The 26,686-nt window shown below is 41.3% G+C and overlaps 2 protein-coding genes across 2 annotated transcripts in view; both read right to left on the reverse strand.

The window, feature by feature from the left end:
- pid1 (phosphotyrosine interaction domain containing 1) overlaps positions 1-7,963 on the reverse strand; it is a 33,546-nt gene extending 25,583 nt beyond the window's left edge. The window contains exon 1 of the mRNA XM_026192261.2: positions 7,804-7,963. Within this exon, the coding sequence (XP_026048046.1) occupies positions 7,804-7,833 (30 nt within the window). The 5' untranslated portion in view covers positions 7,834-7,963. The remainder of the gene's footprint in view (positions 1-7,803) is intronic.
- Positions 7,964-11,529: 3,566 nt separating this feature from the next.
- Positions 11,530-26,686, reverse strand: part of dner (delta/notch-like EGF repeat containing) — a 73,625-nt gene continuing 58,468 nt past the window's right edge. Inside the window, exons 8-13 of the mRNA XM_026191904.2 lie at positions 22,119-22,352; positions 17,979-18,101; positions 17,771-17,884; positions 17,470-17,601; positions 13,575-13,821; positions 11,530-12,857 (exon numbers count right to left, since the gene is read on the reverse strand). Of these exons, the coding sequence (XP_026047689.2) occupies positions 12,746-12,857; positions 13,575-13,821; positions 17,470-17,601; positions 17,771-17,884; positions 17,979-18,101; positions 22,119-22,352 (962 nt within the window). The 3' untranslated portion in view covers positions 11,530-12,745. The remainder of the gene's footprint in view (positions 12,858-13,574; positions 13,822-17,469; positions 17,602-17,770; positions 17,885-17,978; positions 18,102-22,118; positions 22,353-26,686) is intronic.

Here is a 26,686-nt window from a genome sequence, read left to right on the forward strand (position 1 = left end):
GGCGCTGATAAAGAACAAGAGAGGAGGCCATCATTGTTTGTTAAACTGTTCTGTTGCAGAACTTTTATTTTTTTAAAGCGAATACACAGCTCCACATGTGATCATTAAGCCTGACACGATCCAGAATTAGAAACACTTCTGGCCATGAACCAATTAGGAAAGCACCATCAAACTGTAGGAAACTGGAAAGATAAGCAAGGGTCGCACTGATGTCTGGTCCTCGTATACTAGGTGACAAAGCTTGATGTACAAATAGATAGTATTTAGTATAACCTAAAAATGAATTACAAGTATGTTAGCAGCAACAAAAGCACATGCTCTTATTCGCCACAAAATCTTTGAAAATCCCATTTATGATGTTTATTTATTTCTTAACTTTGATCATTTACATCTACGATTGCTTGCTGTCACATCATTTTTTAATTATTTTTTTTACCCGTAACCTATGACCGGTGCACAGTAAGAAACACTGGCAGGAACAGTGCCAGTTATTGTTGCCAAAGTCGACCTTAATTTGTTCCTAACCATAAGAGTTTTTTTCAAATTGTAGCTGTATTTTTAAGATGTTGTACTTGTAAACAGACAAAAACATCACTGTGGCTTTTTAAGGAGGCTAAAGTTAAGTTTGTGGCCTCTGTATTTATAGGGAGAACCTGTATTAACTGTGCATCTGTCCTACAGTCCTAATGTAACTAACCAAGGTAACTATTAATAATCCAAACATTCAAAATTATAGCACTCAACTTATGAAATTTAAAAAATCATGATAAAGGAAAGGCATGCTAGGTAATGCTAGCTAGCCATTTAGCATTAACAGCAAAGCAGTTAGCTATGCTTCTTACTGGTCTGGTTAATGATGAAATATAAAAAATAAAATATAATGCATTAATATTTATTAAATCATCCAATATGAATGAAATCCATATGTATCCAGTGTGTAAGAACTAAAACCTTCACCTTGAACAGATGTTAAGGACCTTTTCTTGGGCGATCGTGGCTCAAGAGTTGGGAGTTCGCCTTATAATCGGAAGGTTGCCGGTTCGAGCCCCGGCTTGGACAGTCTCGGTCGTTGTGTCCTTGGGCGAGACACTTCACCCATTGCCTACTGGTGGTGGTCAGAGGGCCCGGTGGCGCCAGTGTCCGGCAGCCTCGCCTCTGTCAGTGCGCCCCAGGGTGGCTGTGGCTACAATGTAGCTTGCCATCACCAGTGTGTGAATGTGTGCGTGGATGACTGGATATGTAAAGCGCTTTGGGGTCCTTAGGGACTAGTAAAGCGCTATATAAATACAGACCATTTACCATTTTCTGACAACATTTACTGTGTCATATCCTCAGTTTCACCTCAACGAGTGATCTGAAGCTGGAACTGGGACATTTAAACCATGTATTCAGACTGAATACACTCACCGGTAACAGTCCTCTTGCTAACATTCACTTTTAATCATTAACCAACATTCATATTTGAGAAAAAAAGAACTACAACGCTTACGTGTGTGTTCCGTGCTGCTAGCATAACATACGTGGAGCAATGACAGATGAACTACGAGCTAGATTTCTCGTGTTTCCACCTTTACAAGCCAAAGACTTGTTGCATTTGTGGCAATGAGCACTGTCAGCACTGACTCTAACAAAGTAGAACCACACTTCGGAGCATTTAATTCTCGACACCATCTTCACAAAGCCCAGCGAGAACTTTATTTTGGATAAGGAATATCAAAAAATCATGAAATCTGGTCAGATAAAATGTGAGAAATTGACCTTTAAGTACCAATAATAAATCGTATTTCTTAATCCTACCAATTTTACTGGGTTTCAGTACCTAGTCCTACTCTACGTATATCGACCGGGAGCCAGGTGAGGCAAAAACAGCGTGTTCTCAAGACTAACAGGTGCTTTTCCTGATGACAGAATCATTTATGACACAAAGTTTGAAAGAAAACATCCAAATAGAGATTCAAAACACCTTTACAACTTTTCCAGCAGGAACTATCCTCTATGCTATCCCTGATTTGGCTCTTGGCACTTTCTTGTCTCTCTCTTTCATTCTTTCTTTTCATCACGAAAGACATAGAAAGACCTTCACCTACACAGTAACAGTAACACAGTAACTTCGACTACCACAGTAACATGAAACCCCCCAAAAACTATATTCCATACAGAAATATTTTGTCAGTGTGAGACAAAAACCTATATAAATGTCTTTCTCTTGTGAGCAGACAGGAAATGAGCTAAAGTCGCACATTAAATGAATTTGCTCCCAAAACAGGCTCAGCCAATTAAGCGAGTCTTTCACAAACACTTAAACCTTGCGGCTTATACCTTAAGCAACTCTTGAGTTGGAAACCACCTCCATCCAACCCCTGTTTGTCCCTCAGACACCTTTTATACACACAAACACATCCTTCCCAGTAAACCTATGAAAGGACAATGCTGTGGTCTACAGGTAGGCCAGCATGTGGCGGTTACTTCCTAAAGCCAAACGTAGGATGCGTTTCTCCAGTTCCTGGATGGTAAGAATTCAAAAAACTGTCTCTCTGTGTGTTTACAGCATCCTCCACTGATCCTGGGGCAGTTTATGAGAGGAAATTTGCCCGAATGAGCTCAACCTCGAGTAGACTGTGGGAGGTCTGCACATGGACGAAAACCTGTTTTTCTCAATCACGATTGGAGCGCCGAGGCGTGTAGGAGGGAGAAAGTCAGTGATCGGAAGGTTGCGATTGGTCTGTTACTTCTGTAGGAGGAAGTGGGCATTATAGCACTCTAACCTCAAGGCCTGAAGGAGACTCTCTGGCTGGCAGTAAAAACATCAACGACCGTTTGACATAAACAGCGAACCCACTGCGACATCTTAAAGAGTCTAGAGCCAGAGGACATAAACGGGACGTGCTAATGATAAAAAACACTCCTCGCTGCCAAGAATATCTGCATGGTGCGTTGTTCGGCTACAGGTCAACCATCACGGGCACTAACTGCCTTTTGATAAGTCACAATAGCCGTTACAGAGCTGTATATTACATGTATGCACTACATCTTTGGCTCATGCAAGCTAAAGCTAATAAGCAGACTCAGACACTGCTGACCCAATGCTTTTTATTTATTTCTTTAAAGCAATACGTAGGGATGCACTTGATTATCATCAGTTCACTTTCTCATTATTTTTTTTAATAAAATTCTAAAACATAGTAACAGATACATGTAACAGAAATTCAGCAGATCATTAACAATGAGATTGTTTCAAAAACACTTGCTAACTTGACAAGTTTAATGACATCAAGAAATTCATCCAGAATTTTTTCACCTCTATCGCTGTGGAGCTTATATAAAATACATATTTATTGTCTTGGTTTAACATCATTTCAAGGCCTAATCCTATGGAGATCTACTTCCAGGTGAAACGAGACATAGAAAGTAAAAGAAAGGCCAGAAATGACAACTTGGCAGGGGAGCACTTCTACTGTAGCCAGGGGGTAAAGAGGGAGCTGGGGAGAGAAAAGCAATAGCTCACATTCACACCCACAGCCAAGTGAGAATCACCAGAACACCCTAACAGAGGTTTTATTCCACTGTGATAAATCCACAACACAGGCACATTGTAACAGCACAGCCTTCTGACTCCCTCCACCGTAACCTGCCATGCACCCCCCGGAAATGTAGCTACACACCGCCATCGACACAGCCCCCACAGGCATAAATTCCCACATCGGCCACTTGCATAAACTACAACTTAGGCTCAACCTAAATTCATTGCCAAAGTATAAATTACCGTTAATATGTATGTCTTTGGACTGTGGGACGAAGCCAAATTACACAGAGAGAACCCACACAGGCTCAGGGAGAACATAGACAGAACTTTACAAAGAAGGGCCCGGCTACGCATTTAACATCCCTGTGCTGTTAAAATGACTTGCTAAATGTAAAGGTTAACTGTTCTCACATGATGTCAGGTCTGTATGCCTGTGTAACTGGGCGCTTTAGCAATAATTTTCCCTGGTTCTGCCATCAACCTCCAGCAATCAGTCGCAACCAGCCACAGACTGGTCTCTAGGCCTGTGTGACTAGGTCCTTGATTGGGCCCTACACTGTCACCATGACGGTCACATATCTAAAATGGTAGACAAGTTAATGTCAGGTGGTTAAAGTGATCATGTATGTGCAAAACTTCAATAAACAGCTAAGCGGAGCTAATAAAGCTAATGACATTTTTTAACGGGAGCAACAGCAAAAAATAGAAGGTGAATGAAATGGTAAGCTAGCATTTATGGTTGTTTTAAGCAGTTAGCCAAACATGGCTAACAAGTGTTAAGCTAAAAGTAAATTACTGTTAAAAACAGCCCAGATCCCATTAACACAACTTCAAATTAAACTAAAAACAGGCACGCCACCTGAAATATGTTGGGAACTACTAATCTAGTCTGTTAGCATTCAAACAGACAAAAATATGAGTAAAAGTAAAGAAACATTAAACACCGTGCGACAAATGCACTTTGACCAGTACAAAGTATTCAACTGAAATGGATTTAAAATCTTTAAACAAAAGAAAACACAAATGAGGAAATGTCTGCTGGATAACAAAATGGTTTTGGGTATTATGGGGAATTTTTGGGCAGTCTCCTTGTGCCATCAACTATAACTTAACTGTGGCTACAAAGCAACCTCAGACAAAGAGACAGAAATGCAGAGAATGACTCTGACTCTTTTTGACCTCAGTCTGTTGCACTGTCAGGTCAACATCTTTGCGTCTGGTCAGCCCTGTTTGTCAGAGTCGCACACGCTGAAGTTTGAAAGCGTCAAAAAGTTGAAACCGTGGCTAAAGAAAGAGCTGCTGACAGCGGAAAACAGCGTGTCTGGAAGGCTTAGGGATTTTCACAAAGGAAGCATGCTGCTGTGCATGTGTACAGCCTTGTAACCTGCCTCCTAAGCTGCATGTGAGCGTACATCCACACGCATAGCTGTTCCCAGCCCACTGCATATTGTGCAATCTGTCGGTGAACCAACATGGCCTCTGGCTGGGGAGGAAGGGCCCGTCAAAAATGACCGAGGGATGTGGTCAGCGAGGGGTAGAAAGGGCAAACAGAGAGAAAAACAGGGAGGCATGATGCAGCATCAGCACACAGCGTGGCAACACGACCCCATATCTCTTCAACCACACGCATAAACGCATCTCTTTTTCTCCCTTTTCCTCTTCTCGACTGGGCGCAAGACGTAAAAAAAAAAAAAAATGCAGCAAGACATCAGACGTTGCTATGGCAACAGAGGACGGCACAAGTGCGAATAATATGGACAGATGTGAATAACAAAAACAACAAAACAGGACATAATAAGCGACGGTAAATCAGCTAAGAGAGACATTAAATTGTACAAACCCCACCATGCCCGACTCAAAAGCGCTGAAGGATACCAGCCTACAGGATGGTGTTGCTATGGTAACAAAGCAGGCAATGGGTGGGTATTTGCTATCGTTCAGTAACCACTTTTTGGTGTATGGGTCATTCATTATTTTTTTATATCTTTTTTTTTTTATTAATATACACAGCAAGGTTTCTGCTATTTAGCATAAGGAGAGAACAGCCTGGCTGCTGTCCTCAACAAGAGTCTCCTCATAAAGTCGTCAACTGAAACGTGGAGCGTTTGATAGTTTTCAGACATGCCTTACTCTTTTATCAGCATCCAGCCTGGTTTCCAGGCGGTAAACTGATGTGGACTAAGCCCAGGTTATCAAAGTTAAGATTTCCTTAATTACACCTGTTCCCTGAAGCAGTTCAGTATTACATCCCTGGATTCTACATTTCCCAGAAAACAAGGCTCGGTTAGCTGGCATGAGGCCTCTGTACTTGCCTACAGCACAGCCACTTTCACATTAAAAGGCTCCAAGTTGGATTTATCTGATTTTCCATTTCCCATTTGTAATTACAGTTCCTACATAGGAACTACATAACCCTGGGGGTCTGGCTCAGTAACATCAGCTCAAAAACGGTGCAGTGGGAGCTTCGTGGCATGGGTTTCCAAGGCCAAGCAGTTTCTGCAGGTGTAACCTGTTGATGAAACCAGTACTTTTGACCATATAGTAGACGTGGAGAGTTTTAGCCCTAGAACACTTTATAATGCTATCACTAACATCGAGTATATTTTACCTGATATAATATAACTGATAAAACACACTTCCCAACACAACAACAATACACTGCAAATTGAAGTGCTCTTCTTTTTATTTCCCCCTATACAACATCTCATAAAATGACTGGGGATCTTGTGAGCCTTATCCAATCCCCCCCTACCCCCATGAGCAAGCACTTGGAGACAGTGGGAGGAAAGAACTCCCTTTTAACAGGAAGAAACTGGAACCAGGCTCAGGGAGGAGTGGCCATCTGCCGGGGGTGAGGGGAAAGAGGAGTGAGCAGATAGAGGAAGACTGGACAAAAGACACACTAGAGGAGAGCGAACTAGAGTTTAATGATTGCTAATGATTAAATGCAAAGTGGTGTATAAACAAACATGGACTGAAAAGAGACAAGAGAAGAAGAAATGCATAACTACGGGAGGATTCACGGTCAAAAAGGAGAGCTTTAAGCCTAAAGGGTGTCTGTCCCATGAATCCAAACTGAGGAGGGGCCCACTCTACTCTATAAACCAGGAGTAGGCCAGCAGTTTGAGAAATTAATGAACAAAATAACTTGACCTAAAAGGATTACAACCTGCTGGTTGTAATCTGGGCTGTTGATGTGGCCGTTTTTTTCCCTCTTTTCACTGCGTTTGGCAGGGACCTGAATGATGATTCACTTGCTGCAACACTACCAAAACGTACTGGAGCAACCAGCCATGGAAAGTATGAGATTGACTTTACGACACTTGTTGAGCATGACCACATCTGAGTTTATCCGAAAGCGACAGCGCAGTGTGCTCAGCGAGCCCGGATCAATAGCAGTTTATAAACCGCGTCCTGCTGCAGCCTGTTTGGATCACCTAGAGGGCAGATGTGTGTTAAGGGGATAATTTACAGCGCCCACATCTGACTCCCTACAAACACCGGAACTCTCGGTTTTAATACTTTGTGATTCCATCTTCTTGACGCCTGGGCAGGAGAGGGGATTGTGCAAGTTCACTTGGCAGGCAGTCCACAGGCACACATCTGGAGAACATTACGTCTGCAGGAGACGTGAAACCAGGGTCGGTGCACGACTTACCCGTGGATATCACACTACGTGTCATTAACCACGTCGCTTTTTTTTTTACACCCTAACAGATCACGGGATGCTTTCAGACAGAGGGTAAGCATCCTGATGTGGCAGCATGAACGGAAAAAAGTGACAACAGCAGGAGGATGAGGAGGCCTGCGCTCAATGAAGGTGGATTTTGGATCGAGCTGGCCTCTGGGCCAACGTGTGGATATTTCAAACACAGCTGCAAAGTGCGTGTCTGTGACTTTATACGGAGGGGGTAAAAAAAAGGCTCTCCAGCGGTGGGTTTGCACAGGAATGCAGTGGAGACACAAATTGTTGCACGCTGCTCCCCCCTCCTCTTCCCAGCCACCCCACTGGCTTGCGTAACGTGAAACGTAGCAGCAAAAGGTAACCACACAGAGACAGGGGCAGAAAAATGCTCGCTTTAACGCTCGTCTCTGTCATTTTCTGAAGTCTGCTGGCACCCCGGTGAAGCGTCACGGCGCACAGGGAACATCTGTAACGGAGCGTTTCTGCCTGGGCTGCAGACACACACGCACACGGCACCAGCACGGCGGGTCTCGGTAGCTGCTGTGAGCCGTTTATTTCTGCCACCCCACCGACCATAAGCCGCTCACATCCTTACCTGCAGTCGCTCCGACGCAGGTTGCCACATGTTCGCAGAATCAGAGGTTCTCCGTCTCTTACTACAGCTTGTTCTCCTCCCGTAGTCCGGCTCACATCTGTTCGCCTTCACTGCTTGCCTCTCCGTCCTCCTTCTCTCTGGACTGGTCGATAATGAAGGATAGGTTGCTCCGCCTGGCTGTAGTTAACGCAGTGGCCACCAGGTGGAGGTACCTGCTATCCACGATGGGGCGCTTCGTGCTGCTTTCAAGTGCGGTGGGAAATCGAGGATCGATACGGTTAAGCTGATGCTTTGAATCTGCAGCCTGATTCTTAGGGGGACTTTTTGTTGGTTTAATCTGAGAGTATAAATGCTGCTTTAGCTAGTTTTTTTGTTTGTTTCTTTCTTTTATACACATTTTAACACTTCTCACTTTGTAATTTCCTTTGAAAAATCCATCACCTTAAATATTAATATTGCACATATCAGATTATACACTATTCGTCCCTGAATTCTCCTCTTCCATTTGGAGCATCTTCCAGTTTATTAATCTGGTTTCATGCAAGGTTATTGTAGTTAACTAAAATGAAACTATAAATTAAAACTAAATAAACTAAAATAACTCTAATAAAATTAAAATTAAAACTAGACTTTTGTGAGGAAAAGATAACCGAATACATTTTGTGAACTTGGAAAACTAAAATAAAAATATGGAAGAAACGCCCTTTAGCACCTGTTAGTTTATTTACATTTACATAACATTTATTACAGCTTACCTGACGAGGCATTGATGGATGTGTTTATTGAGACAAGACTGTGACTTACTGTAACTGCTTTCAAAAAGATGTATGTTTTATTGTAATACTTGTATTATCCTAAATCTCGCTTCTGACATATTCCCTTCTTACAGTAATAATTAAAAAGACTGAAACTAATAAAAATTCAATCAAAACTAAACATTTCTAGGCAATAAAAGCTAAACTGACTAAACTGACTCTGGAACTATAATCACTCTGGTTTCCTGATCTCCAGGTCCATTTTCTTTGGTTGATTGTGCAACATCAAGGTTCTTCTTGGAGATCCCGTCACTGCAGGCCTCAGTGAAGTAAATTCTATACTCCCAAAGTCCTGCATTTCCCATTTCCACATACATCCTTTTTCCAAGGCCCTATTTTTTCCACCCAGCTCTGTGAAGCAACACGAACATCAAAAGGCGCCCATAATGAAATTTAGCCTCATTACAAAAATGAATTAAAGGCCCTCGAAGATTAGTCATCTGGACCAAAACAGCCAGAAGTGGAAGAATGCAGTCAAATCAAAAGAAACGTTATGTAAACCCAACAAAAACAGCATTATTTCAGCGGCTAGCAGCAATGAAAACGTGGTTAGTTTAAGTCTTCCGGTCTCATAAATCCCAAGTTGAACAAAGGCAGCTAAGGACAAAGAATGTTATGCTGCCCACACATTTTGATCTCCTTAAGCGCCTAAAAAACAAAGGCTGACTGTATCGGCTCAGAATGACCTTGTTACTCTACGAGCTCAGTCTGGAAGAGATATTCGTGAAAAACATCATCTGTTATTTTCTCGAAAATTGATCAATTCATTTTACTGCCGCCAAAAGTTGGATAATTTTTAATCTGCTGTCGTGTTAAAATGAAACTTTTAGCAGTAGACGGCGCCATGTGAAACAGCCTGACCCTCCAAACCGCTCAAAGGGCAGAGGTCAACCTCACAAAGTCTCGGAAACAGACTGCAGGAAAAGACAAGAGCCAGCAATCGCATCTGGTCCTCCTGCAATGTGTGTGTGTATGTGGGTCGACACACATAATCTACGTAGGTGTGAGGAACGACATGACTCCGCAGTCGCAGTCTGTATTTAGAGATGTTTACACGGGGAAACATCTGGATAAAGCCTGAGGTCACTGAGGGTGTTCGCATTACCAACACTCCATAAAAGGTCTGTCGCACGGCTTACGGTTCAGTGTGGTGGGTATGACCTTGGGAACAGAAAAACAGATGCTGTAAATAGCTAGAATCCACGTTTTCAGAAAACAGTTTAATCGCTGTAGCTCCATGTGTCCGCCCATCATAGCTGGATTATTAGCAGAACAGCAGCAGCATCGCTCGCTCAGTAATCACACTTCAAAATTCTGATGCTGCCACCTTTTTTTATGTTGTGTTTGGGCGAGATGCAAACTGATGAACTGGAGGTGCTCTGTTAAAAAACATAAACAAAGTCCTTTTTGTACGTATAGAATGCTATTTGGTAGAAAACCATGTTCGTGTTTCTCAGTATTGTTTTGGTATGAGTTCTAAAGCGCCTCAGGCCTCAGGTACAGCACTGGTACTAGTAGCACAACACTTTTTCAATCTGATAATAAATCTTTAAACTGCCTGTAGAAAAGGGCACAGTACCATTACTGCTGCTACAGCTGTGACAAATGAGCTCATAGGTTCATAGGTGCCCTGGACAGAAGACAGCATTACACTTCCTCGTCGGTGGATCTGTTTAAGGCGTTTTGATTCACTTGATCGTGATTTACAGGTGAGCAAACTTATTATCGCTGGATTTGATCCTAAGGCTGACTGGTTTCAAAATCAAACTCAGGATGTTTGTGTAGACGGCCCAAAATCTCTCTCCCTCTTTAATGAGAAGTGTCGTGCAGAGTTCCCTTTTCGAAACCTATGATACTGTGCAAAAATCTCGACCCAGTGCTTATTTCTTGATATTTTGCTTCCAAGGATCCAGACTTTCTATTAATGTTTCAATGTTGTCTTGAACAAAAGTTCTCCAAGTTTTTCTTTGAGGTTGTATGTTTTTTAAAACAATTTTAACTGTTTGTTTGGTGTACTTGCACTAAACTGTGACCTATGAATCATTCAAACATTTAAAAAAGGCACCTAGCTCAAGTGATCAACCAGCATTGCGTTTACACATAACAAAAAACTTTGTTACTAGTACCCTGTTTCTTACCCCATCATTTAACCGAATCTATTTTTAAGAATGCCAGAAATATTACAGTTTTGACATTCATTAATTTGTATTCTCGCACCAACAAGATGGTTCCCGATGAGTTATCAGGTAAAAACTTGGTATATCTCAGCGTGGATGCAAAAAAAAGAGGAAACTGGGTGAGTGAAGGACAAAAGTAGAAGTGGCAGGCCTAAAATTTTTACATTTGATGGAATTATGAATGCAGACAAGTACCGTCAGATTTTGAGCCACCATGCAATACCATCTGGAAAGCATTTGATCGGCAACATCTTCATTTTTCAGTATGACAGTGATAGTAAAACACACTGCAAATTCAGTAAAAGCATACCTGGGTAGAAAAACCACACAGCAGAACTCTATCAGTCATGGACTGGCCTCCCCTCAATTGAGATCATGTGAGATCATGTTGACTGAGAACAAAACAAAAGACAGTCGGCATCCGAAGAAGAGCTTTGAATGTCCGTTAAGAAGCCTGGAGAACTATTCCTGAAGACTACTTACTGAGAAAGGTCAGGCTTGCACATGTTTTAATAAATCGCTGCACATAATTCCCATTTTTTTGTTATATTTCTTTCATTTTCAGTATTGCTTGAGTTTTCATGGCCAGGCCTCCTTTAGAGAGAAGAGACTTGATCTCAGTGGGACTTCCTGGTTAAATAAAGGTCAATAAATCAAACGCTTTCAAACAAGTATCCTGCCCCAAATATGATGCATGTGGTACAGTACACATGAGACACACATAAAGAAGTCACTTATGTTCACTTGAATCTTTATTGTTTACATAATTCAACAGAGATAATAGTTTATCATGTTGCTGCGGTTTAAAACGGGAGAAAAAAATGGTAGGATTAGCTGAGCCTATTGGTAAAACATTGCTTGATCTCGAGAGGAACAACAGAGCTGCACAGACAGAAAGTTTTCCACTGGCAGAACACAGAAGCACATATATTCTGGACTAGATAACATCTCCTCCGTCTTCTCCAAACTAAAGCCAACAAGAGGCCACTCTAGCAAAGAAACTCACATCCAGAAACTAATCGATGCTGCCAACACTAGAGGTGAATTTGTACACTGGGAGGAACAGGTACACTGAGTAGAACCAACTATGTTTCTGTGCAGTGAGAAGTATACCTACCTATTATCCTAAATATCACTTAAAAACATACAGTAGGATGGTAGGGTCACAGTACTCCAGCAAACCAACTTTCTGTACTATTCAAACACCACTTAGAAACTTGCATGTAAAGAACAGGACAATATAATATAAAGGGGGGGGGGGGGAGGGGGAAAGGCTGTGACTAGTATTTTATACATTTATGTATTTTGTCTACTAACCACAAAATTCCCTAAAGAAAACATTTGGCACAATCTTGACAGAGAGAAATACAAGTGCAATGGGAAGAAAAGAACAACCAACAACTGAGTACAAAGGTTTTAAAATATTTGCAGAGAGAACATCAAATCTAACCATGCACAAAGTAAGGCAACCTACAGCAGATTCTTTCATGTTGTTTTAATATAGAAAAAGATACAGTGACAAGTGCACCTATTTCTACAACACCTGTAAGGACTGTTGTCAGCGCTGTCGCTTAGAAATGTGGGCTCCCGGGATGCTGGCCCCACCTGCAGACAGACAGTCTGGTGCAGACTAAAGTCATCACTCTATTGTACAGCAGAGATTACTGGTAGTGTTGCCTGTCATCATTAATAACTTAAGTGATGCAAAGAATGCTCTTACGCTACAATAAAGCCTTATTGTGAACTTGGACAGGAAAATAGATGTATCAAATTCCAGATTTGCTCTTTTTAATCTACAGTCTATGTTTTGCATTATTTTCTTTTTCCACTTTACATTCAGTTTTCTTTTGCTCTTATTTTAGATTTGTACTGGCATTATGTATATGTGCGTGTGTGTGTGTGTGTGTGTGTGTGTGTGTACAGCCTGTAATGGTGAAACGCAGTCGTGTTTTACAAATCCTTTGTCTTGATGAGGGTAACCAGTGGCTTGTCATCAGGACTGTAGTCTTCATAGGCGATGGGAGTGGCGTCATACATCGCAGGTCTGGACTTTTTCCCAAATCTAATTTAAAAAAAGCCGAATGTTTATCAAATATTGCAGCGTAAGAAGGTGTTTTGAGAGAATGACAAGTGCTTTTAAAGCTGGAGGAGATAATAACCCAGAAAAAGTACCAAAAAAAGTACAAAACATCCTGACTACCCACCCTACTTTAAAGAGTTAGTTAATTATTGTTCAAGAAAGACAAACAAAAGACAGATAATACTGAAAAATGTTTTTAAAAAGCACAAGTGGAAAAATCCAAGATGCTCTAGCTTTAATTAAAAAATCCCAAAAGTTGACTCGGTGCTGTCTTCAGTTAGACTCTGCCTGCCTGTTAAATGTCACTGTGTCCTAAACTGAACATGCACAGTGTGCAGAGCAGAATTTCAGATTAAGTGCTGCCACAGAGCTGCTGGTGACCGGTAAAATGGCTTTGACAGATCACTCCTGACCTTGGCAGCAGCAATCGAGAAAAACTGTTATGACTGAAGGTTACCGTACCCGTTTCTTCTGGATTCTGAGATATACAAACACGGCGACAACGCATCAAAAAGTTGTGTTAATTAAAAAGAATATTTCTGAGTTAACTTGGTCAATTTTGGATTTCTAAAAAAAAGGGGGGGGCAGCGTGGGTGGATGGTAAAACTAACATCCAAGAAATGTTAAATGCAAAGCACTCATAAAAACAGCTCATTAATCACAGCAACTGAACGCTGACACACAAATCCTGTCACTGACCTGGCATGGCGGATGGAGGCGATGGCGTTGCTGAACTCGCTGTCAATGCTGCGGCAGTTGTAGAACTCCTGGTAGGCGTGGCGGGAGGAACCTTGATACTCGATGCGGCTGATGCGGCAGATGCCCACAATGAGGATGATGAGCATGAGCACGAAGGCCACGCACAGAGCTCCAATTATGATATAGAGGGAGTGGCGGGGCATGTTGGTCAAGGTGTCCTCAGTGTGTGCAGGCTTCCACTGCAGGTCTAACACACACACACCCACACACACACACACACACAGGGATAGATCTTTGCGTTATATTATTCATGCATAAGATTCAACCTCTCAAAAAAAAATTTATTTTCAGAAATGCAGGTAAAGCTGTAACAGTGCATCTTAATCTCAGAATAATGTGATTTACTATTTCTTTCAGGGTTGCTATAAACATGAAATTTGTAAGTTGAAAGATAACAGCCTTAATTATATTTTAGCATTAAAAACCTGGTTTAACCATTACAGAAACACACAAGAAATGGTAAAAAAAAATATATAAATCTGTTACTGTAAATTTGTGTGTGTGTATAAGTTAATAAAGATCAGTCACAAATTGAATTTTTTAAACTGTTTAACCTTCACTGAATCAGAAAAATACAACTCTTGAGATAAAATCTCTTTTGCAAGCGTGTCTTAACGACCATGTTCTGCTCATGTGCCATTCACTCCCCAGGAAAAACACTGAAATATCAAAAGGTTTTTTGATATGATTGCTCACGTAGATATGTACCTGCACAAGCAGGGAAAATGCTTTTTCATTTGTAGTAAACATGGGAGGAAATGTGGGAGGAAATGGAGCTCAAACCACTGAAGAAAACATGTTTCTGCTCGCCAGAGGTGAGTGAGTGGAGTCATATGAGGTCAGGTTTAGCATACTGTCACTGCAGACTCTGCACATTACCACTGCTGGAGTCTCAAGTTTGTCAGCCCTGAAGGGGACCCTCACTTGCCTGGAGAGTTGCCCCAAGAGTTGGCTGTCTTGCCTGACAGAGTAAGCCACTTCTGGAGCTCAACACTGAATTAGCCCAGCAGTGAAGTTACAGCAGTGCAAACTGTGCATCGTGTCGTCAGTAGAATTTGTGTGTAGTCAGAAGTTTGTGTTGCATCCAAATCTGCTGGCAGGCATCTTTTTTTAATTCTGCCAAACACGTTTCATGTAAACTGTATGCAATGATTTCTATGTTTCTATGAACTTAGTGTCTTCAATAATATTAATATTAATATGTCCCTGTGTGTTGGCCCTGCGACAGACTGGCGACCTGTCCAGGGTGTACCCCGCCTCTCGCCCTATGACAGCTGGGATTGGCTCCAGCTCCCCCCGCGACCCTGAGAAGGATAAGCGGTAGCGAATGGATGGATGGATGGATAATAACTCATATTCCAGTGATGAAATGATGATGACCATGTGAAGTTTGCCTTTTCTTCCGCGTTTCTGTAAAATATTTCGCTCTAAGTCAGAGACGTGCTAAAGTGTGCTGACCTGCATTGTGTTTTTGGGTGCATGTTTAGGCCAAAACGCTGATTAATCATTTGAAATCAAAGTTTAGGCACTCCCATCCAGTTTGCCAATATACTCTGCTGTAAATCCTGCACTGAAATATGAGGATTGTTTGTTTATTAAACCTAAAAATCAGCATGGAGTCACTGACAGAAGCGCGTCGACATACAGCCTTATGTTGTCTTGATGGATTCTCAATCATCCAGGTAAGTAATCTCCAAAAGTTGATTCTGTTCATCTGGACGTAGCATTTTGTGGGAACGCGGAGTCAAGGAGGCCATTCACATGAAAAGGGAAAGACCATCCCTGAATCGAGGAGGGGGCCTATGGGTACATCTTTCACCATCTTACAATGTTTGATTGCTGCCATTCCCCAACTCTCTGTGAATGGTACTCATGGCCACTGATCAGTGGTCATTTGATCAGTGGGTTTTGGTCAGTGGTTGTTGATCAATGGTCATGAGAATTTGCATAAATAAGATTAAGGAACTGACCTCCCCGCCCATTGTTCCTTCAGTGGGCTGGTTTCAGTCATTATGCAAATGTACTGTTTATAAGATTTGGGGAAACCTGCAGTCAGCTGAGACTGAAGAAGTCACTTGGATGAGTGACGAAACGTTTCTCCCACAAAACGCTACGTCCAGATGAACAGAATCAACTTTTGGAGATAAAGCCTTATAAATTAGATTTTGATATATTTATTTCAGAAATGATTCCTAATAAGGTGTATGCTGCATCAGACAATAACACAGGTCTGCAACCAAAAAACTGCAGAGGATTTTTTGACTGTTTCTTATTTTTCCTCACTGAAACTTGGAAAAATATTCCATCACGTCAGGTTTTCTTCAAAGCTCATGTTTTTAGTTTAATTAAGTGTACAATTTCCCTTTTTTATACTGAAATCTGGTATCCTATACTTGAGTTAAAATATATCCAATAATGATTTCTTACATTAATTTCATCTTTCTTACAGCGAGACTTGAAAGAAATACAAATAGAAAATGCGAGGAATTGAGGGCGGTCAGTAGGAGGGGGAAGGTATGGTGGGTTTGGTGGTGTGAGGAGCTCAGATGATCATGTCCCAACAGCTTTATTTTGGTCATCGTGAAAGGTAAGGAATCTAAGAAAAATTATGCACAGTTAATTGTAATAAAACACTGATTTTCTTCATCGCTGTTTCTGTTCCAGGGGTCAGAGATGTTCTACAGGACAAGAGTATCTTCACCAACAAGTTTGGAGGTTCTGCAGGAGCTGTTTTGATCTGGGAGCTTGAATTCAAAAGAGCCTCCTTCTTCTTGCGATGATAAATTCTTCTGCGTGAATGTTGCTGGTGAGAGTGAACAGCAGGGAGAAGCAGAGCTGTGTGACTGCAGCCTTCCTGCTCAGAGGTCTCCTCGTGAGTGTCATACAAACACTGATGCTGCCCGTGAGCTTCCTGTTTGTAGTTGGAGGAGGAAGGTCACTTCTTTATCACGTCATCGGGGAAAACTTTGAAGCATTTGGCTCATTATCAAGCAGCATATCTGCTTCTACACAGGTTAAAGAGCGGACACATTCTGATTTAAGAGTTTGCTGCATGGGTCCAGGGGTGTCAAACATGCGGTCTGTGTCCATGCACTTTGGCACAATAGATGGCTTTGCAAGGCAGATTGTATCTATGGTTTTTCAGCAGAATTTTCTGCTATTCTGACAGAGGTGATGCCAGCATTACCACGTAGATGTGAAAATATACGGACACCGAAGAGTATCATTAGTTTTTAAAATCTTTAGAATGGTTTTTTGTTTCTTTTTTGAAGTTTTAAAAAAGATTCAAATCTCTTGTTTTATTCTCAGCCTGCCCACGTCCTGCATTTAGGTGTGAAAATCATATCACAGACGATGGTGCCCACTGAAAAGTCAATGGGTCAAAGGGTTAGTTATCAGGAACCAGGAACTACATTCAAATTTCAACCTCACAGTGGAAAGTCAGAGGACCACTAAAGACAATAAGGTTCCGCCTCTGGAACTCGTTGTGTGTGTGTGTGTGTGTGTGTGTGTGTGTGTGTGTGTGTGTGTGTGTGTGTGTGTGTGTGTGTGTGTGTGTGTGTGTGTGAGTTTGCTTGTGTCAAAATTGGGGACTTCTATCAGCTCACACACCAGTCAATTGGGGACACCTCTCCCTTTGGGGACCAAAACCACCGTCCCCAATTAGATTTACCTCTAACAACGTTCAGTATGCTCTAAAACACACGTGTGTGTGTGTGTGTGTGTGTGTGTGTGTGTGTGTGTGTGTGTGTGTGTGTGTACTAGCTGCGGCCCAATCATCATTTTATTATTTAGAATAATATCTGATGAGATATTTTCTGACAGGGTGACTTACGGATCTCGCAGCTGGGTCCCACCCACCCAGGTGGACAGTGACAGGTGAAGCCATTTGATTGGTCGATGCACGTGCCTCCGTGGTGACAAGGGTTGCTGTCGCACTCATTGACGTCGACCTCACATTTTTCCCCTGAGCAGACAGGTAAGGTGGCATTAAATGACTTTTTTAGCAATAACGTCAACAGCTCAAAGTGAGGCTGATGGATCACAGCCTGACTTCATTTTCCACGCAGCTACATTCATCTTCATCACCAGCCATAATCACAGAAACACGCAGCTGGTCGTCAGGCTGTGCTCACCCAGGTATCCAGGCGGGCAGGAACAGGAAGCATTAAGTCCCGCACTTTCACAGCGGCCTCCATTCAGGCAGCGCATCTTCAGACATGGGTCCTTGTAGATTTCACAGTGTCTGCCTGCATGCACACATACAAAAAGAGCTTTCAATAATTCACCGGGCAGCACTTTTAGCACTCTAAAACATATTCGGATACACTCACACACACATACCTTCAAACTGGGGTGTGCAGACACACTCATAGGCATTGATGAGATCCCTACAGGTGGCGTAGTTTTGGCAAGGGGCAGACAGACACTCATTGTACTCCTCCTCACAGTACAAGCCATGGTAGCCTTAACAGGACACAGATTCATACAGTTCAGAATAAAATCACAGTCTTTATGAATGATTATGTAATAACAAAGGGTTTGTGTTTATGTGACACACAGAGACAGAAAGTGTGTATCCTTCTGCAGTGAAACACAGTAATGGTACAAATTGATTTTCCTGATTTTCTTTGCATCACTGTGAATATGCATGAAAATATTTTTTATTTAGTTTTCAGGCTCTAATATCTTTAAGACCATACATGTACATTTGAGTAGCTTCATGCTGTTCTTTCTAAAGGCCTTCAAATATGGTATGGTGGGTCACACTACAAAATTTTCCAAGCTCTCAAAGTTTTATTTTGAACTTGAGCAACACTTTAGAAATTCCATAGTAGCAGATGTTTGGATTAGAAATATTGAATGACATGTTAAGTAGATCTCTAGATACGGCTATTTCAATTCCACAGGAAACTGATCGCAAAAGGCTCGAATCCCCCACACTTCACAAAAATATGGAAATGAATAGTAGTAGAAAGCTCAAATTAGACCACTTTTTCACTCTCCTGGAATTTCTTCCATCATAGATGTTTCGTGTGCCTAAAAATTAAAAAAAAAAAATTGGCTGACGTATTGGATTTTAAAATCACTGAATATTGGTATCCTTATTGGCCTTATAAATCCCACATCAGTCGGGCTCTATTGTAACAAATTAATTTCTTCAGGGAGTAATTATGTCAAGTGATGCATTACATTTCATTATAGTAGCACGTAATGTGTAACACGTGATTTTCTTTCAGTAACGACCCCAGCACGAGTTAAAGCTGAGCAGAGGGTCCTTGTAATAGCGCCTCAAAAACAGTTCACACAGCAACAGCCTATCAAACAACCCGTAGCATTCATCTTGTGGCACTATGAAGCAATTTCCTCACGCGCCCTTCCTCGGTCACTGTTCTTGCTCTCAGTGCTCTGAGCAGATTAAAAATATTTCAACCTTTTAAGTCGCACTTGACACCAGCATTGAGACCTACTGCCATCAATGCTAGAAGCTCAACATTTTACGTGTTTACCTGACTGAACCGCACACTACAGCATACACAATAACAACTGGACCACCGTATGTGCCTCTGTATTTCTTTACAGGGATTTATAAATTAGCCAACAGGGGTATGAGCGCATATTAAATCAATGTCAAATGACATGCAGTGCACCGTGTTTTCCATAGGATGGCAGCTGTGTACTGAGACCAGCATTAACATGGTCAGCGCATCAGAGCATCAGTGCCTCTTCAGCTGTGTGTTTTGCGCTTTTCATATAGGACGTGTGTAACTTGCACTTCGATTTTGTGGCTACAACAGATGCAGATCGAGTGTTTTCATTATCTCGTCTCCAACTTTGACTGCATCTCTCGGCTGGGTGCAAGTACTGACTGAAGCATCAACAAGCCCTCCTCGGGCTACAGCTAACGTGTGTTTGGGGAAAAGAGAGGAGAGCAATTAATGAGGAGCCCAGTTAGAACCTCCAGGGCCCTCTCTGTGAAATGTCAGTGAAATGTCAAGTGCCTTTCCAAGACTCTGCCTGCTTTCTGTGGGCTGGCAGCCTCTCATGTGAGCAGGATTACAGGAAACAGGAGGACAGATCCTTCAACATATCAGCTCCCCAGAAGCTTTCTTTCAAACAGCCAACAGGCATTTACACAACCCCACACATCCGCACACCGACACCATGGAGACGGTCACACTGCTGCATTTGTGGACTCACACACACAGACACACACACTGAAATTAAAACTTTAATGCAGACACATAAACATGCCGCAAGCAACTGACATTCTGATGATGGGGAGAAAAGATCGTTTTGGTCCAAAACACTGCAATGTGTGTGTATCTGTGTGTGTGCGCGCACATGTGTGTGTGTGTTTGTGTGTGAGTGTGATGCTTGGGATGCTAATTACAAATTACCAATTTCACCAGTCCCATTACAGAGGGAGCAGAGGCATTTGATTGGATGGCAGCATCTGTTCAGCTACAAAGCACAAACACAGACGACAGACTGGGAGCCACACACACACACACACACACACACACACACACACACGCACACACACACACACACACACACACACACACACACACACACACACACACACACACACACACACAGCTTCTCCATGGCAACCAGACAACAGAGGATAAGAGGGAAATGAGGTGCGGTAAATGTTACAGGATGATGATGAGAAAGGACAAAAGGACAAGCAGAAGAAAAGAACACGTGAAAGTAATGCAACGTTATGAAAAATAGAAAAATATGCAGGTGGTGTCGCAATAATTGAAAAGAAGTGGGCGCCCGCTCTGCCTCAGAGCACAGTAAGAGCCGTTTGAATAAAAGGGAAGAACATGAAATAAGAAGGCATTATTACAAATCCAAGTCTTGCTGCTCAACATTGATACTGCTTCGTTTCAGGAATTTAAAAAAAGACACCAAAATGTAAATTTTAAAACTCTTTGTACTGAAATGTCAGGCGCTTTCACAAAAAATGACATTAACATAAGAAAACAAACATAATCTTAGCCCCTAATGCTTAATGTATCATATTTGATGCACGCATACAGTTTCTGTGAGTTTTCCACTTCTACATTATCAGTGTGATTTATATGTATTTATTAAAATAAATAAATTCCACACTACATTTTTAAGCAATAAATATGCTGCAAAAATGAATGTGGCAAATATAATAGGAATTAAAAGTCATATATTCAAATTCATATTAAATTAATGAAAAGTTCCATTGTCACAAAATACAATTTTCTGGCGATTATTTCAGGGTTTAGACTTTAAAGGATCAAAGCGGACCATTTGCTCTTCCTTATTTTGTGGCAGACATATTTTGTTACAACAATGGATTCTAATATTAAAAGGGCTAAAATCTCAAATATTGAGGTCAGCGTGTGTACAGGTGGAAATCTCCAGACTACTTAAACTCTTGTTTTCAACCGTTTTATCTTGACTCAGTGTGAATCACACAGAGGTGATATAGTTAAAATGGTCGTCTCAGATACAGAAGCCCCACCTACCTGCTGTTTAAACCTTTTATTTGTGAGGGGCAGCCAATCAGAATAAAGTAAACTTAAAGGAAGAAGAGCTAAAACATCGTGTTTCAGACAGAGCGACGAGCTGCTCCTATCAGTTTAGGTCTGTGAATCACATATACGGAGCAGGAAATCAGCTCCAAATAGATCCACTTTAAGCTCTAATTGCTTTCTGCCATTCTTCCAAAGAGACAGGAACTAGATTAGCCGTGTGAAAGGAGCGTGAATGGGAGCATAAAATATGACACTGAGATGGTTACTCCTCTGTACATTTGACTGACAGCGTGTATAAACAGTGAGAAGCAGGGGCAAAGTGTCAAATTATGTTGAAAGTCATCATTTTCTCCATCCTAGCAAGGTAATTGCAAGACAATAGATAATGACAAGTCATCATTCCACTCAATTGATTTAATCAGTCTAAAAAAAACACTCATCGTTGGGGCAGATGACATTTAAACACACCTGAGTCTAAGCCAGGACTACAAGTCACCATCCTTTTACTTATTACAAAGTTTAATGTGCTGGTGGTAAATCCAGATACAGAGTGGAGATTGATCAAAGTAAGGATTCAAGAGGTTTCATGAAGGCTCTTAAAATGTGAATTTCTCAGTGACATCAGTCAAAATCTCATCGGTCCAGGAACTCAGTGGACATGTAGTTTTATTTAAAAATAAAAAGTCCAGCTTCACTCTACTCCCCACTCTACTCTCAGAGGTTTCAGGCTTTTAAGTAAACAGAGTTTCAACTTTTCTACTTGTATGAATCAGCCTATTATATTTCTGGTGCAGTTTAATTCAGCCTTTGTAGCTGATTTGGTTTAATTTTTAATCAGATCATTTAAAAGAATTACCTCCACTCCTCACATAACAAGTAAAACTATCTGAGGATTCATAGATGTCATAAAACTCTTTTAGTTTAAGTAGACCGAGCCCTTTTATGTTAACTATAAGCTTACCTGGCACGCAAAGACACCTGTAGCTGTTTCCCACGCTGCGGCAGACCCCGTGAGCGCAGGGGTTCAGGGCACAGAAGTCCACCAGCTGGGCGCAGGTGGGTCCTGTGAACCCTGCTGTGCAGCTACATCCAAACCCCAGGGGGCCGGGGCCCTGGGCGTAGCATGTCCCGTTATTGTGACAGGGGCTGGAGGCACACGGGTCCACCTTCTGCTCACATGTAGCACCCTGGTAACCTGTGAGAGGGCAGAGAGGGAGCAAATATCCTTAATTTGCTGGAAGGAGAGGCTTAAAGCATACAGCTGCGCTATTACTGGTAAATTGTTAGTTTTGAAGGGAAAGCTTTGGGATTCAGATGAACCTGCTTTCAACAGTGGGTGACACAGCAGGGGCTGTGTTTATGCAAGGCGGGTGTTGCAATCCAATATGTGGCATCTACTTTGGCATAAAATTGCACCCACTCAACTGCCCACTGAAGCCGCTTCTTAATGCAAATGGAACTTTGCAGAAAAATGTTAATGGGATAAAAGAAACTCCTCTACAGTTAAAGGGGATCATAAGTTTTGTTTTTATTTTCTTTGAGTGAACTTTATTGCATTTATAACCACTAACTAAAGGGATGTGCTTCAATTATTCATGCTGCATACGGTGTATTAAATATGATGACAAAGCACCAGCAACCAAAAATATGTACAGAGCAGGACAATAGGATGAAGTCAAATGCTTTCCCTAAAGCAATAAATAAATAAATAAATAAAGACATTTATCATGCAAGAAAACCACAGTAAGTAATGCAGGAGTGCATTAAACAGTCCTGGTTATATTATACTCCTGTAATGTTTTAGACTTAAAAGCATTTTTCTGACGCAGTTATTTCACTTCTTAAATTGTGCATTTGGTACGTATGGTTATATAATTTAAGTGCGCGCAGTTTAAGATTACATGCTATTATTTACTGAAAAGAAAAGTTTAGTATGCAAGAAAACACACCGGATTACTTTTTTGTCAAAAGAGGGAGTGAAGCTAAAGTCAGTAAACAGTCAATTTACCTTTAAAACTACACACGGAGGAAACACAAAGCCAGGTCCTGTTTATTTGCGTCACTGAATACATCATAAATTAAGAACACATTAAACATTACATATGTAGAAAAACTAGTTTGAATTATATATGTGCTTTTAATGTTTTCAAGTCTAATTCTTTTGTAACACAACTCTGTCAGTGTAAAACTATGTTTTAAATGTTTCAGTAAAAAAGATCAAACTTTTTTTAATGGCAGTGTGTCGCAGTGGTTGGAGGGATTTACGCTAGCCGTTTTCCAGTGCTAGCTTTCTGCTAAGCTAAGCTAACACTCCTCAAACAGAACAAACAAAGGGCAGTATTTGTATGATATGTGGTAGGTCTAATAGAGAAAATGCTCAGGAGAAAGTTAAACTAATTCAGACTTTATATACTCACTGGCCACTTTGTTTGGTACACTTTGCTAGTACCTGACAAGAGCCCATTGTGCCTTCAGTGTATTTTATATTGACATGACAGCCTCACACACTTGATGCTGATTTTTCGGTTGCATATCCATTATGCTAATCTCCCATTCCACCACACCCCATGGGTTGAGATCTGGTGACTGTAGAGACCATCTAAGTACAGCGAACTCATTGTCATGTTCAAGAAACCAGACTGAGATTATTTGAGCTTTCTGACATGGTGAGCTATCCTGCTGGAAGCAGCCATCAGTAGATGGGTATACTGTCGTTATAAAGGAATGGACATGGTCAGCAACAAAACTCAGGTAGGCTGTGATATTTAAACTGTGGTCAGTTGGAACGAAGGGGTCCAAACTGTGCCAAGAAAGTATCCAGCACACTATTACACCTGAACCTTTGATACAAGGCAGGATCTATGCGTTCATGTTGTGTATGTTAAATTCTGACCCTACACTTTGGGGGTTAAAGCAGAAATTAAGACTCATTATCACACCAACATTTTTCCAATGTTCTCAGCATGTGTGAACTGTAGCCTCAGTTTCCTGCTGTTAGCTGTTAGCTGGTGTGGTCTTCTGCTGGTGCAGGTCAACTGCTTCAAAGTTTGACATGATGCACATTCAAAGACACTCTTCTGCATACGCTGGTTGCAGTGATTGGTTCTTTGAGTTAATGTTGCCTTCCTATCAACTTATAGCAGTATGGCCACTCTCCTGGCCTCTGACATTTTCTCTCAGAGAAACGCTGCTAAATAGAGATTTTCTCTTTTATGTCTCTTTTTTTCTCTCGTTGTGAATTGTAAATGGTTGCGTGTGAAAATCCCAGTAGATCAGCAGTTTGAACTCCAGCAGGTTGTCTCGACCATGTCTAAATGCCTAAACACATTGAGCTGGTGCAATGTGATTTCATGATTAGGTATTTGCATTAATGACCACCTGAAAATGTGCACCCAATAAAGTGGCCAGTGAGTGTAAATTAGAATGTATCTACTCAATGTGACTGAAAAAAGAAACAGCACCTGTATGCAATGATCAATACAAAACAGTTTTGATGCTGCAGAATCAGTACTCAACAGTGATGGGAATAACGGCGTTACTAACGGCGTTACTTTTTTCAGTAACGAGTAATCTAACTAATTACTATTTCTATCGTTACAACGTCGTTACCGTTACTAACAGGAAAATGTGGTGCGGTCGCACTACTATTTTTCAACAAACAGACGGTTGCAGCTGTCTTTAGCTTGCTGCACCTTATATCAGTTGCATGGAAGCAGCTGTCTATGTAAGTAATCGAGAGCGCGCTCCCGCGGGCAGCAATCACTTTCTGGCAGACGATCACTTTTTGGCACAACACCTGGAGCTAAGGGGGCAAAACAATCGCATGAGTGCTGCTGTTTGACTGAGGAAGAATAAAGTAGTCGTGGTAAGCCAATCACATGACCACTTCAAGACAAAGCAACAAGGTGATATATACCAGTTTTTAAATTGTGTTGATAAGCCTCGTAAAACCAGAGTCATGATAAAAATATATACACAGCGTTTTTTCCTCAATAGTTTCGCCACGTTTACTGTCTAAGGACAGCGCAGCAATCACTCTCTGCTTATGACCAAAAAATAATAAAACAAAACAAAAAACAGCCCGTTCGTGTTTGTGGAAAAATGTCGACCAAACAAAAAATGATGTGGCGACATGACATTTGGTTGTTTAGGAAGAGGGGAAAGTTTTAGGAGTGATGGCACGAGAGAGAGAGAGAGAGAGAGAGAGAGAGAGAGAGAGAGAGAGAGAGAAAGAAAGAAAGACAGCAGAAAAAAAGAGAGCGAGTTTTGAGAAATTTGTGACGTTTAGCATGTTTGGAGTGTGTAGTTAATGTGTTGTCTTGTGTAGTTAGTGTGTAGTGTTGTGGATAGGTTTGTGTTGTGTGTCAGAACAATGAGGCGACTGCTGTCTCCGGGTAGAAACAGGAGTGATACACCTGCTGCTGTCAGACCTGCAGGTATCAGGCTGTGATGTTCTCCTTTATAGTGGACAGAAATTATTTTTTTGGAGTGGCACAAATAATTTGTGTGGCATCTTACTGAATGCAGAACAGCTGATTGTTCTGTAAATAGTTTGAATGGTTATTTAAAAAATGGGTAAAAGGTAAATGGCTGCAAATAACTTTGTTGTTTGCAAAACTTGTGCATATGATTTTAAAATTGACAATTTATATTTGCATTTAAAGTTATGAAATATGATTCACTAAACATGTTTGTGGTTGTTACAGTAAAAAATATAACTTTTTCAACTTTTATGTTTTTTGTCTGAATTTAGATCAATTGTGTTAATACAGTGTGTCAAAATGAAAACATAACTGTAAACTAAAGGATGATACGAAACAAGGCAAAGTAAATAGTTTTTAAAGGTGAAATGTAGAGGAAAGTAGTTAAAAAACTTTTTTTAAAGTAACGCAATAGTTACTTTTCAATTAATTACTTTTAGAATCTTGTAACTCAGTTACTAACTCAGTTACTTTTTTGAAGAAGTAACTAGTAAATATAATTAATTACTTTTTCAAAGTAACTTGCCCAACAGTGGTCCTCAAAGAAGCAATTCAGCATATTCAGAAAAATGTTAAATTACACCTTGAAGCCTGATTAATGGCTTGTTTTCTATAATATCCTCAGAAAGAAAGAGAGAGAAAATGGTTTGACTCAAAATGTTCTTTCATCAGTCCCTCTTCCTTAGTCAGGTCACCAAAAAAACAGAGTGACAGCACCTTAACGCACACCGAAATATTGTGTTGACAGGGACATCTATAATGCTACACCAGCATCTCTGAAGGGGCTGAGTCTGTTTCCGTCATGCTCCTCCGTGTTTGTATGGGGGCTCTGTCCTGTGCACATCCATGATCTCATTTGCTGATGTGCCTCACGTGTTTCTTCTTCGCCTCCTCTCATTATCTTGTGAGCCTCTGCCTCTTTCACCTATCTTCCGATTCTAAAAATAACCTCCTCCCGTCACCCCTTCTCCTCCTCCTCCTCCTCCGTGTTCACCTCCCATGAGAACCACCATTGTGCTGCAGAGAGCAGAAAGACACAGTCTCTACG

The sequence above is a fragment of the Astatotilapia calliptera genome, chromosome 14 (assembly GCF_964374335.1).
Source record: "Astatotilapia calliptera chromosome 14, fAstCal68.1, whole genome shotgun sequence".
NCBI classification, from domain to species: Eukaryota; Metazoa; Chordata; class Actinopteri; order Cichliformes; family Cichlidae; genus Astatotilapia; species Astatotilapia calliptera.